Genomic DNA, 14,623 nt, shown 5'->3' with positions numbered 1-14,623 from the left:
TCACAAGCCTTTAGGGAGATGGAAGGATTTATCTACAGCAGTGTTGCTCAAAGTGTGATTCTCCAGATCAACAGTCTTCAGCATCTCTTGGAAACCTGTTAGAAATGCACATTCTAAGGCCCTATCTCAGCCCTTCTAAATTTAGAAATGGTTGGGCCTCAACAATTTGTATTTTAACAAGTCTTCCAGGGGCTTTTGATGTAGGCTTTATTTAATTAAGGCATCTGTATTTTTCTAAATAACACTGTCAAGGCTTTATATCATCATCTTCACCATTATAGTCACATTACAACTCAACTGTTAACATTAAGCCCTTACTATACATTAAGCACTTTGTAATCCTTACTTAATTCTCACAACAAGTTTGTAAGGAAATAACTTATTCCCATTTTATGAATTAAAGAAAATACTAATGTGCCTAAGCTCAGAAAACTAATAAGGGTTAGAGTCCAGATCAAAGCCGAGCTCGAGAGTCTACATTATCGCCATTATTGAACGACATTGTCAACATGGCATTATCATTATCATATTTATTCCACCCAACAATCCTGTAAGGTAAGTAATGTAACATTCATGTTGCAGATGTATAAACAGACTTGGATTAAGCAAATTTTTCAAGATCACATAGTGGCAGAAAAAGAATGTATGTCTAAATTTGACCTGAAAATACATATGCCTATCTTGTCTGCAATACAGCCTTGAATAAAAGCAAAAGCTGTGACTATCTACTATTATCAATTATCACATTTAATCTCTTGATTCCCTTTGCTGAATTCCTGAGTAATATTCTATTCTCCAGGCAGAGTGTTATTTTAATAGATTGGATTAAACCAGTGAAAATCAAGCTCAAAATGAATAGAATCAGGGTGGCCAGAGATTACATGATTCAAAGTAAAACAGAAATATTAATGACCTCTGTAAGGGACTGTCATACAAAAAAAGAAAGGAGAAGAAAGAGAAATGAAAATACTTTTTTCCCCTATTTCTCTAGCTTCTGTAAATTAACAATCAGACTTCAAATATTTTTAAAAGATAAATGAAGGTCAGAATATTTTGGTTCTCAAATGCTAGTGTACTTAAGACATTTCTTTACTCATTGTATTTCACAGCACTTTCCAAATATAAACATCTTCGATTCCTCTGATGAAAGTAAAAGCTTAAAGACATTCCTTCCACCAAAGACAAGCAGGGACCTTAGCAGCAACTTGTAACATTGCCCGACTAATTAAACAAAAACAAGTTACGATTAGAGAAGAGGAACTAAGTACAATGGCAAAGTGTAATCTATTACAATTTTATTAGTCTTTGGAGTATTCTTCTATTGAATGTGCTGGAGCATCCTGCGGTGGCACTAGAATCATTCACTTGAGGAACTAGAGCTCCCAATGTGTGCTGGCACTAAATTTTAAACAGGCTTTTATGTTTAAAAGCATCACTACACTATCAGAGCACTTAGGGAGATTCAAGAGAAGTTTCTAAATGATCATTTATGTTATTCCAGGTCTCTGCAAATACAGAGGAAGAATAATGGAGCTTTGGCTTCAATCCAGAGTTCACCTTTAGCCTGTGAGGAAATGTCTACTTTAAGCATACTTAACAGAGCTCTTCTTTCCTCTGAAAACACTCAAAACTCTTTATACCAGTAGGGTTTACCAAATAGAGTTGGGTGTCAGGGGTGGGGAGGAAGGAAGAGCAAAATATTTTCTACAATGTTCCAATCATTTGGCTAGTCACAACATTCCAAGGCAATCACTATCTACTTCCTTAAAAAAGTTTTATGTAAAACAGCTACTTACTGACATAGTCCACAGAAACATTTATAACATCCAATCCTTCCTGTTATAAAATCTCTTAAGAACACTTCAAAAACAATTACCCTAGAGAAGAACCCAGTATAAAGCTGAACCTTACCCATAAGATTTCAACTGAAATAAAAATTTTAGAAAAGTCTATTATTAAAAAGCTAAAAGTTACTGGCCTTCTCTGAGTCATATTATTACATTAAAACCTTTGTAAAAGTACTGAAATGTAGCTATTTAATGAATTTTATTTGGAGATGTAATTAATTTCCAGCTGAAGAATACAACGGACAAGTAGCAGGTATTAACTAACCCATTAAAGGAAAAAGTGATACTTTATAAAAACCTACAACCTTTGGGTCTCAGTGCTGAGATGTAAATGTTCCAACTGTCAGATTTAAACACATCTTAAAATCAGGTAGAACAAACTATATTGTTTATATATTTTAATTTTCTGTATACTGTGATGACATCTTAAAAACCTTTCTAGTTAGCCAGTTCTTAGAGATAGCAGGGGGCTACGATGGGAGCATGCCTTTTACATGTAAATTAACCAGTCCAGGAAATACTCTTTTATCAGGCCCCTGAATTTGGGGAGACAACATTCCAAGGGCCGGGTGTTAGGCAACTGGGAACCGCCCTTATGGTTTAGAGCCAGTTGAAATCATGCAGACTGGTCAATCCTCGTTGTTCACCCTGCCTGCCATTCCCAAGAGAAACCCCAATGCAGGCTCTAGCCTTGGTTCGTGTTCTCCTGCACTCCTGCTTTCTGCCCGCTGCCCAACCTGAGGCGTCCCTGCTGCCTCCTAGAGGTGTGCCATGCCTCCTGTTAGGGGAAACACAATGAAACTAACCAGCCTGGCCAGGCACCATAGTAACATTTGCATGAATTATTTTATGACAGGAGGTCCTGGTAAGGAAAATGAAACTAACAAGCCACTACCAACTGGAAGAATTTAGGGAAGGCCAAAAGGAGATGTCACCTGTCCCACCACCTCCCAGGATCCTTCTCGCTGCATCCATCTTGCTTGAGCAATGCATGGACCACCAAAAAGGACCCTGAGTCAGAATGATTGGCCAGAGACAGCCAGAAACTAGCCTCATCACCAGAAAACCCCAGACTGTGAGTCACGTGACAGAGCAGTCCTCGCGGGTTTCCTTTGCCTGCTGTGCCCCTTCCCAATAAAGTCTCTTGCTTTGTCAGCACACGTGTCTCCTCGGACAATTCATTGCTGAGTGTCAGAGAAGAGTCCACTTCTGGGGCCCTAGAAGGGGTTACCCTTCCTGCAACATTTCTAGGACCTGTGAGTACAATAAACTTTTGTCTCCCCAAGCCTCTCCCACGTCTCCTCTTGCAGCCACACTCTACTGATTATCACGGAAGACAGAAGACAGACAACAGGGCAATCTATGCTCTTTGTGTACAACTGTTTTCAAGTTGTATGCATATTAGAAAACTGACTTTTAATTACTAAACAGATTTCCCCGCCATGAGATTCTTATACACATTAATATATAAGGGGAAAAAAATCCTTTCTCCACTGCTGCTGCTGCTAACTCACTTCAGTCGTGTCTGACTCTGTGCGACCCCATAGACGGCAGCCCATCAGGCTCCACCATCCCTGGGATTCTCCAGGCAAGAACACTGGAGCAGGTCACTTCATTTTCACTTTCTCCACTAGTACAGATTAACTGAAGAGTGCATTTCTATGTCCACTTTGAAAATCACCTTAACTTTGCCATTATTTTTCTAAATTTATCTCTGGCATAAAGCATATCATCTAAAATGAACAAGGAATAGAAACTATATACCCACCTGTGAAGGTGTACTTGTAAGTTCCATCTTTTCTTGTGATTTCTCCTTTGCTAGTCGAGCAGCTTCTTTAAATTCCTGAAACTTTTCTGCAAACTGAATGCAGAAAGACTACATACATTAACCAAATAAAAATAGGTCTTAATGCCCACTTTTACCCTAATTTTCTTCCATTCTACTGAATAATTGACTTGTATACAAGCAACTTAGCTCTCAAATCAATTACAGGCGTAATATGAAAATGACAGGAAAATAAACCTAAAATCAAACATTAGCATACCATAAAGTACTCTGACAAATCTCATTCAAAAACATCATGATACAACTAAGTTAGAATTTGGTGTCAGCTAGCTTTGCTATGTCCCTCCTTGGTTGTGCAGATATTCTTTACTAAGACCAAGGTAGGGGACGGGGGTGGAGGTTGGGAGTGAAATCAGTAAAGATGGGCACACTGTTTATCACAGAGAAATTTAAATCACCTAAGTGTCCACTCCTAAACATCTCTGTATCTGGAGTAGGCCTTTAACTTTTACTAGGATATTAACTCTTGTATTACCTGAGGCATTTTATTTTCAGCAATACAAACAGCAACATTTATTAGTGTCACTGATTGACATTAGTAGATTTTCATTACCAAATATTCCTAAACAGAAGCAGAAAGGAAAAGCAGGTCCCCACGAAGGTCTTTAAGATTGGTAACAATTTAAAAAATTACTTTTGTGAAATGCTAACTCTTAGGAACTTAAGGTAGTCTAGTAAATAAAGGTCAGGGCTACAAACAGTATCTCTTTATGTACTGGAAGTGGAAATTACTGTCCCATTGTTCTCAGAGAGAATAAGCTAAGGCTACAAAATAACCAGATTTTTCAAAAAACTGAAAACCTTTGTGCAACTTTAAACATCTATTAGAGTTGGCAATAAAAACATGAAATTACAGGTCCCTCTCAAACCTGATAAACCAGCCCCAATTTCACTTGTATCTTGGGGAAGGAAAGCTTTGGAAGGAAAGGCTCATGATATTCTGACCTACTGCAGAGAAACGGAAGAAGGTCAAAATTAAAGCCGTTATAATAACTTTCCTTCTTACCTTAAACTTGTTACCCCCCATCTATAACTTGTAGATCAGGAAACTGAATCTGCATTATTATACTTATCTAATTGAAGAGACTATCATATTACTGTTAAAAAAAATCTGAATACAGAGCTAAAAAGGTCACATTCACATTGTTGGAAATGAAATAAAAGAAAAACCATTATTAGTCTTTATGTAATTTGAACTAGTACATAAAGTTTTTCTTATACTAATTTGGCATTCCAAGGTAGTTAATGTTTAAAACTCTCCTCAACTTCACAAAGACCCAAGCTGCTGTTAATTTTTATAGACTTAGGTTTCCATGATAACAAAATACCACTTGGAAAGCACTCTGACAATCCAAGCATAGTTGAAATTTTCCTCATCCGTCAACCTTAGGAGACCACACATTTCTTTTCAGCGCTCCTGCTCTCTGCATTTTGAGAGCACCTTGTCTACAATTGCCTGCAGAGACTTCTCTGATCTCTTATAATGCTTTGTTTCATGGATGGTTTTTAGTGATAAAAACAAGCCAGAATATTTCCATGCTTGCTTCATTTATGTAAAAGATTATATACTCCTCTGGGGCCCCTACAAAGCACCAACCTTAATCTTCAAGGTAGCTTGGAAAATAAGTCATGATTTTGTTATTTTGGGGCCAAAACATTCTGAAGAGATTGATCACAAGCTCCTGGAGCCAAGTCTGGTGAATAAACACTAGGGTTGACTCCAGGAGCTAATGGGTCGTTTCCTAATAGTCAATCCACCTTCACGATACAGTACTAGGACTCACTACCAGTCAGTGTGGTCAGAAATATACACTAACTTTAAAGAGGAAAAACAAATTCTTTAACTATAAACGCCATTCTCAGAAAAAATATCAGATAAGAGGAAACAATATGATTGACAGATTTTAATAAACTATTTCCTTATCACATTAGCTTTTGCCCATAACTTGAAAGATGTAGTTATAAAAAAGAACCAACTTAATAAAGTAAAGTAAAAAATTACTCAGGTTCAAAAATCATTTCACGCAAGTTTGAGAAATTAATCCACAACCTAGTTCCTTTGTTGTCAGGAAATTCAGCAAGTGTAATATAATCATAGTTTTAATGTTTTTGCTATAGGGTTTAATAGACAATTTCAAAAGAAAAGTTCCAAAAAGGTTCTGAGTAATGGCAAAAATATTAGAATAAATGTGTAATTTCCTGAGGGGATTGTTTATGGAGGGGCAACGCTTAACTGGATGCCTATGTCCCTGCTTTGCTGAAATACTTTGAGGCTAAAACTCATACTTTTACCACAGTTCAAGAAATGTATTTGGAGAATATGGTGGGTGTAAGAGAAACGTAATTAGGCAACACTTGTTTGTCTTAATTATCTTACAGAGAATGACTTATAGTCATCAAGATGAAAGTTAAAACTGTTGTAAAACTGAGCTTTCAACTCTAATTTATATTAAAGAAAAGATAACAAAAGCACTTGAAAACAACGTTCAGGAAGTTTTACAACTAAAACCAAAGGAAAGAAAGATTATTTTAACTACTGAACTATCTAATTATAACCAAGTCAATAAATATTCACAAAAGTGTAAGATTTTTTAAAAAGAACTGATTTTTAAGAATCTAAATGATTTCTATAATGAACAGTTGGGGTTTAAGTTAAGTATTAACAGTGTGCATCCAACAAAGCCTGCTCACCCTGCACTTGAGCAATTTCAGTTCCCAGGTCATCGGATCTGACGTGTACCAAAGCATACATAAAATATGGTTCAGACGTAGGGTTATTCTTTTAACTGCATACTTCAAACAGAGAAGTTGTAAACATAACCCTCTGGGTCTGGTGAGCACTAAATGTGAAGTATAAAGGTGAGCAATCATCCCCTTGATCATCTTGCTATCCTGCCATTGTTTCCTTCTTCTTATAAGCTCTTTCTTTGTGAGAGCCACAAGAACTCAAGATGCTGCTGGTATGAACACTTCATGGCTTTTTGCTTCTATGCAGAACAACTGTTTTTTCCCCAATATTTTGCCCAGGTGATGCTCTGTATTTTTTCAGCCATTCTAGCCATAGCAATTTACTTGGTTGGTTCCAAGAACTCCTCAGGGTCTCTTAGATCTTACTCTCTGTTGTATCAGAGAGCTCAGAGTTATTCTCACCCAAACAAAGCATAAAACAGAATTTATATGTCAAAAAGCTGAAATACCACTATCAGCTTGAGTTTCCACAACTCAGAAGAGTTTGGTGTTTACCTATATTGCAGAACATCAATCAAAGGTGCTACCCACCAAGCAAAGTCCATATTAAAGTGATAATTCCCACCTTTTATTTCCTATCATACCTAGTTAACCACACAAATGTCAATACAACACATGCAATCAATGGTGACTGCATTTAATGTATTCAACAATGTTTCCAGTTAACAGTGGAATCTACTGATCTCTCACTTCTTGCTCTAAAGTCACTACAGTCATTCTGAGAATACCAAAGAAATTTCTCCTACATTTTATACTCTCCATTTTCCATTACATTTATAAGATGTCTGACCAGAAGATGTAGATTTCCACTTGGATCTTATGATTTAACTTACTTTCGAAAGATGATGCTCAGAGGAGAACCCCAGTCCATAAACAGTGTTTGCCCTGCTATCGGCCCACTGGCCAAACTTCTGAGATGTTTTAGTAAATGTCATGTTTGGAGTGATGGTGCTGTTAATTATTGCCTGAAAAATAAAATAAGTATGAGGAACCAGCCAAAAATTCGCAAATAGACAATCAAGCACAGGACTACTCAGTTAGATAAAAACTTAGGATTCCTATTGAGCCACAATGTTAAGTATATGAAGAGAGTTAGAGAAACAGTTTTTAACATTATAAGTGATAATGTGGAAATATGGTAATAATAGAACCATAAATACAAAGGTACTCTTTCACAAATTTCAACACTTAACAAGCAAAATAAATGTTCCTGTAATGCAGAGAATTTTAAAGAGTTTATAATGTGGTCAGTGTCTTCTCTTTGAACATTTAGGATTACTACCTATTAATTCTAGGTGATGTTCATTGGAAGCAAGTAAGGTTTTAGCAGTTGATTATTTAAAAGTAAAGTCTCCCTCCCCACAGCGTCTTACAAAAATGAAGACACCAAATTTTATTTGAAAACTATTTTCTAAAAATCCATCAAGAATTTTCTTAAAGCCAACTTACCTGAAATATACTGTGATACAGAAAAGATTTTCAGTCATTTACTAAGTTTTCCTCTACTCAAGAGCAAAACAAACCCTTAAATATATACTTTGCTGATGTATAAAGTGGTATAAAATCATGTTAATGAGAATCACTATCATTTTTTATTATAATATAGTTCCTTAGAAAACTAGTATTGGGCTTCCCTGTTGGTTCAGATGGTAAAGAATCTGCCTACAATGCAGGAGATCCAGGTTTGATCCCTGGGTTGGAAGATTCCCTAGAGAAGAGAATAGCAACCCACTCCAGTGTTGTTGCCTGGAGAGCACAGAGGAGTCTGGCAGGCTAGAAAATTAGCATTATTTTATTAAATATTAACTTTGCTGATCACTTTAATGAATTTCAACTGTCCTTTACCACATTAACTTAAGTTCATTCAGTCCTTCTGCCAGTACTTCTAAAGGGTAGAATCAGTTTTAGTTAAGAAGTCTAGTGCACTGGAATGACCCAGAGGGATGGTATGGGGAGGGAGGAGGGAGGAGGGTTCAGGATGGGGAACACATGTATACCTGTGGCGGATTCATTTTGATATTTGGCAAAACTAATACAATTATGTAAAGTTTAAAAATAAAATAAAATTAAAAAAAAATGTCTAATGACTTTGTAATTGAGATTGAGATTACAAAGTGATCTCAGTGATAATAAAACAGATATGTTATCAAATCCATAAGCAGTTACTTGGTGCACTATAAAATTCTGAATAAAAAGGAAGCATTTTCAGGACATAGCTAAATCTGTATACCACATGAACAGTAAAAATGTAAATATTTATTCACTATGAGGTATTGATGAAGTTATAATGAGTGCCTGATACCTGTCCTACTAAAGTAGACAGTAAGAGTGTAGTGCCTTGCTTTCTCTCAGACAGTAGTCATGTTATCTTTTGCTACATGAAAGCCCTTCTTCTCAATAAGCATTTTTACCTCTGACAAAATTTATATACTAATATATTGCCTTACCCTTTGGTTCAAAAGCTGTTTTTCCTAGCATGTCATTCTAGATCCTATAAAATGTAGCTAACAATTGCTCTAACATGTGGCCTTAGTCACTCAGTCATGTCTGACTCTTTGCGATCCCATGGACTGTAGCCCCCCAGGCTCCTCTGTCCATGTGATTCTCCAGGCCAGAACACTGAAGTGGGTTGCCGTTCCCTTCTGCAGGGGATATTCCCAACCCAGGGATGGAACCCAGGTCTCTTGCATTGTAAGCGGATTCTTTATTGTCTGAGCCACTTGGTCACAAAGGGCATAATGTACAGGGTTGTCATCAAATGAAAGATTAAGTGGGAAAGAATATACTAATAGTAAGGAATTGTTTGAATATGCAACTTTTTGTGTGTGTACTACTAAATGCCTAGCACAATTCTAGGAACTTGAGATACAACAGTGAGAAGCAACATGATTATGCATTACATTCTAGAGCAAGAAGACTTGGCTGATGAACAAACAAACCAGTAGCTGAGCAATGAGATTTCAGAGAGTAGTAAGTGCTGAGAAGACCACAGACCAGGATGGGATAAAGCCCGAGAGACAGGAAGACCAAGGCTAATTTGGTGGTCCCTGAGGGTTCACCGAGGAGGGTACTTGTCAACTGAGATCTGAGGGTTTCCAAGGATACACACAGGTATCTTACAGCTGATCCTAATAACTCTCACACAGTGAGGCAACCACAGGATTTATAAAGCATGTAAGGGACGTGACCCGTGTGCTGCTGATTTGTTGTTTAGTCGCTAAGTCTAAACTCTTCTTTGACCCCATGGACTGTAGCCCTCCAGGCTCCTCTGTCCATGGGATTCTTCAGGCAAGAATACTGGAGTGGGTTGCCAGTTCCTTTTCCAGGGGATCTTCCCGACCCAGGGATCGAACCTGCATCTTCTGCATTGGCAGGAGGGTTCTTTATACTGCTGCTGCTGGTTACTGACCTATTTTTTGCTATTTCAAATTAACTTCTTTCTGCTTTTATGTTTAAGAGCTCCATTTTAATTTGCTTTCTGAATCTTTCCTTGTCTGCATATGACTTGTTTTGGGATTCTTTAATCAGTGAAGAAAATTCTAAAATAATAGATGATTCTGCATTTAAAATAATTTATTAGAGTTCTTAGAATAGAATACCATTGTAAATCCACTTTTTAAAAATTTAGTTTTTTAAAATTAATACCTATGTCTCTCAATCCCATAGTTCTTTTTTTCAAGGAAGAGTAGTAGAAATGCTGGGTCGCCACTGACATATAGTGCCCTGATTCTGGCCCCCGGCCATGCCGATGTCGGCAGCAGGATTAGAAAACCTTTGAGCAAACTTCACATGCACAGTAAAGGCCCCACGTGAGAAACCAAGGGACGTTTTCTAATCAGGAGCACCTAAAAGTTTTCCCAGCTCACTGTGCTGTGCAGAAACAGAAGCGAGGGTACAAAGAAGAAACTCGTTCATTTGGCTACATCAAATCAACTACCAGTGCTTAACCAAAAAGCTACTTCTATGGGGAACTGTAGTAATTCAACTGAGCTCAGTTCAGTTCAGTCACTCAGTCGTGTCCGACTCTTTGCGAACCCATGGACTGCAGCACTCCAGGCCTCCCAGTCCATCACCAACTCCTGGCGATTACTCAGACTCATGTCCATTGAGTCGGTGATGCCATCCAACCTTCTCATCCTCTGCTGTCCCCTTCTCCTTCCACCTCCAATCTTTCCCAACATCAGGGTCTTTTCAAACGAGTCAGTTCTTCACATCAGGTGGCCAAAGTATTGGAGTTTCAGCTTCAGCAGTAGTCCTTCCAATGAATATTCAGGACTGATTTCCTTTAGGATGGACTGGTTGAATCTCCTTGCAGTCCAAAGGACCCTCAAGAGCCTTCTCCAACACCACAGTTCAAAACCACCAATTCTTCGGCAATCAGCTTTCTTTATAGTCCAACTCTCACATCCATACATGACTACTGGAAAAGCCATAGCTTTGACTGGACGGACCTTGGTAGGCAACATAATGTCTCTGCTTTTTAATAAGCTGTCTAGGTTCGTCATAGCTTTTTGTCCAAGGAGCAGGCATCTTTTAATTTCATGGCTGCAGTTACCATCTGCAGTGATTTTGGAGCCCCCCAAAATAAAGTCTGTCACTGTTTTCATTGTTTCCCCATCTGTTTGCCATGAAGTGATGGGACCAGATGCCGTGATCTTTGCCGTTTTCTGCCGTTTTCTGAATGTTGAGTTTTAAGCCAACTTATTCACTCTCCTCTTTCATCAAGAGGCTCTTTAGTTCTTCTTCACTTTCTGCCAAAAGGGTGGTGTAATCTGCATATCTGAGGTTATTGATATTTCTCCCAGCAATCTTGATTCCAGCTTGTGCTTCATCCAGCCTGGCATTTCACATGATGTACTCTGCATATAAGTTAAATAAGCAGGGTGACAATATACAACCTTGATGTACTCCTTCCCCGATTTGCAACTAGTCTGTTGTTCCATGTCCAGTTCTAACTGTTGCTTCCTGACCTGCATACAGATTGCTGAGGAGGCAGGTCAGGTGGTCTGGTATTCCCATCTCTTGAAGAATTTTCCACAGTTTGTGGTGATCCACACAGTCAAAGGCTTTGGCATAGTCAATAAAGCAGAAGTAGATGTTTTTCTGGAACTCTCTTGCTTTTTGGATGATCCAACGGATGTTGGCAATTTGATCTCTGGTTCCTCTACCTTTTCTAAATCCAGCTTGAACATCTGAAAGTTCGTGGTTCATGTACTGTTGAAGTCTGGCTTGGAGAATTTTGAGCGTTACTTTGCTAGCGTGTGAGCTGAGTGCAATTGCGCGGTAGTTTGAGCATTCTTTGGTGTTGCCTTTCTTTGGGATTGGAATAAAAACTGATCTTTTCCAGTCCTGTGGCCACTGCTGAGTTTTCCAAATTTGCTGGCATCTTGAGTGCAGCACTTTCACAGCATCATCTTTTAGGATTTGAAATAGCTCAACTGGAATTCCATCACCTCCACTAGCTTGGTTCGTAGTGATGCTTTCTAAGGCCCACTTGACTTTGCATTCCAGGATGTCTGGCTCTAGGTAAGTGATCACACCATCGTGATTATCTGGGTCGTGAAGATCTTTTTTGTATAGGTCTTTTGTGTATTCTTGCCACCTCTTAATATCTTCTCCTTCTGTTAGGTCCATACCATTTCTGTCCTTTATTGTGCCCATCTCTGCATGAAATGTTCCCTTGGTATTTCTAATTTTCTTGGAGAGATCTCTAGTCTTTCTCATTCTATTGTTTTGTTAATAGCATCAGTTTAAAAAATAACTAGATAATGGAAAATGTGATAGAAAACATAACTCTGGTATAGCAGGTAGATTTTGTTAAATGAAACAAACCAAAAAAAACAAAACAAACCTTTTCACTGAGTTATATAAGAGCCTCATAATTACAAGCTGCAAAGTACATTCAAAAATGGAAATGACAGAAGCAATAGTTCATACTGCTTCAGAAAGAAAAACACATGAGGATTATTTAATCACAATGGACTTGGGCCTACTATACTTTTATATACCATTTAACTGCCCTCTCTAATAACCACATCTCATCTGTTATTTGGGCTGAGAGACAAATACGAGTTACACAGAACTGAAGGTTCAAGTCAGGGAAAAGAAATGCTTTAACATTCTAGGGTCTGAGATTATAATAATTAACATCTGTTAATTTCACTAAAGTTCCAAAATGTTGCAAAATTATTCATTAAAGAAAACTTCACAGAAATTAATTGCTGCTATTTCCCAAGTCCTATAAATCCTGAGTAAAAATGAAAAGAGGACCAATTATTCAAATAAATACATGTTAGTTACTTACGTACAAGACAAAGTACAAACAGCCCTGAGGTCCTATAACCCAGTTAAGGAGATAAGGGATGAGCACACAGACAAAACAGACTGAAAAGTTGAGCATTAAATTAAACTATCTTTTATTCCCTCAAACACTACACAGTATGTAATTAAAAGCCTAATACTACTAATAGTAACAATAGCAGTGTTTGTATAGTGATTACCATATATACGTTAAGTGTCTTTGCCTAAATTAATTTGTTTAATCTTCACAATAATCCTATGGTGTAATGATGTAGTTTTTTATATTAATTCTTTTCTTACAGATGAGAAAACTGAGACATGAAGACGCTAAATACCTTGTTCTAGGTCATGTGGTTAGGAAGTATTAAAGTAAATATTCAAACCAGATGTTCCTGCTCCAGATTCTGTGGTCTTATCTGTACACTGCACTGCAAAAATTTCCTAGGAATGGAAAGGTCTTATGACATCAGGAAAGCTTGAAGGAGAAGAGACTCATGGCATTAAGAAAGCTTGAATGAGAAGGATGGAGGCCTCATCTTTTTACAGACTATATCCAGGAATTAGTGTCTGGTATTTATCTATGTGTATTATTCAAAATTCACTGAGGAAAAAATGGAATTTCTCCCTTTTTGAAGGGTATACTATCCACCAGGCACTGAGCTACCCAGGCACTTTGCAGATACTAACTCAATCCTTACAACCACTACTGCGGTGAAAACAATGAAACTGAGAGAAGTTAACACACAATTTGCCCCAAATCAAAAACTTAGTAGATGGTAGATTTGAGATATAAACCTAGGCAGTCCATGCTCTTAAACATTTTACTATCTGTCTCTCCTAAAAAATAAAAAGAGGTCTTCTCCCTTCACTTCTCTTCTGAATAATGGATGTTGACTTTATTGTTGAATACTGAATTTAATATAGAAAGACTTCCTATGATTGAGGAATTTTGAACTGCTATTAGATTATAGAAGTATATCTAAAAAGAAGTCTAGTTCCTCATTAGATTACATGCTCAAGAGTAGAAACTGCGTCTATTCCAAGCACTTAGCACAGTGTCCAACAGAACAGATATGCAATGAGTACTTACCAAATATACTGAAATCAAATTTGTAGAATATTTTAGCGTGTAACTCAATATATGCCTGCATGCATGCATGAGTGCTCAGTCGTGTCTGACTCTTTGCGACCCCAGGGACTGTAGCCCACCAGACTCCTCTGTCTATGGGATTCAGCAAGTATATTGGAGAGGATTGCCATTTCCTCCTCCAGGGGATTTTCCTGACCAAGGAGGGATCAAACCCATGTTGCCTGTGTCTCTTATACTGCGGGTGGATTCTTTACCACTGAGCCATGGGGGGAGCCCTCAACTCAATATATATATATATATCAGGTGGTTAATCGAAGTAATTTAGTAGATGAAAAAGTTGCTACCCTAAAAGTTGCTACCCTACTGATCGATTTTGTTTTTTAAAAGGTAGGTTTTAAAAACTCAAATGAAAATGTTTTATTTTACTGTAGATAAAAATCTTCTGAATAAAACTAAAGTGAATACTGTATAGTGAATACTGTATAAAGCAAAACAGCAAGGTTATTTAAAGTAAATGGAACTTACCTTTGAGCCGTCTAAACTGATTATCCTATACACGTTTCTTGTGCTGTCATAGAAATAAGACACAGTAACTGCATGCTTGCTGGTGGGCACCCAGTTCTTCTTTGTGTTTGGGTCGATCTGGAAGACATGAGCTCGAGTGCTGAAGATGGGTTGTTCCCTGCAGGGGAGAAAACAAAATGACGGGCTGAAAGCAGCCAATTTGATTCCACTGGACAAGAGAACATGAAAACTGTGAGGGTGATTCGTCTTAACCAAAAACTCCCACAT

General features: G+C 37.7%; 1 protein-coding gene across 8 annotated transcripts in view; it reads right to left on the bottom strand.

Moving 5' to 3' along the window:
* Positions 1 to 14,623, bottom strand: part of HOMER1 (homer scaffold protein 1) — a 133,806-nt gene that overhangs the window by 72,513 nt on the left and 46,670 nt on the right. For all 8 annotated transcript variants that reach the window (XM_086323103.1, XM_086323107.1, XM_086323106.1 and 5 more), the window contains 3 exons: positions 14,357 to 14,513; positions 7,275 to 7,406; positions 3,616 to 3,708 (listed from right to left, as the gene is read on the bottom strand). In XM_086323103.1, coding sequence (XP_086179229.1) covers positions 3,616 to 3,708; positions 7,275 to 7,406; positions 14,357 to 14,513 — 382 coding nt within the window. The remainder of the gene's footprint in view (positions 1 to 3,615; positions 3,709 to 7,274; positions 7,407 to 14,356; positions 14,514 to 14,623) is intronic.

Source organism: Bos grunniens, chromosome 10 (genome assembly GCF_055505025.1).
Source record: "Bos grunniens cultivar Pamir isolate PY7600 chromosome 10, Bosgru_T2T1.0, whole genome shotgun sequence".
In the NCBI taxonomy this organism is placed as follows: Eukaryota; Metazoa; Chordata; class Mammalia; order Artiodactyla; family Bovidae; genus Bos; species Bos grunniens.
Note: the sequence above shows the minus strand (reverse complement) of the source record. Positions and strands in the feature narration are given on the sequence as shown.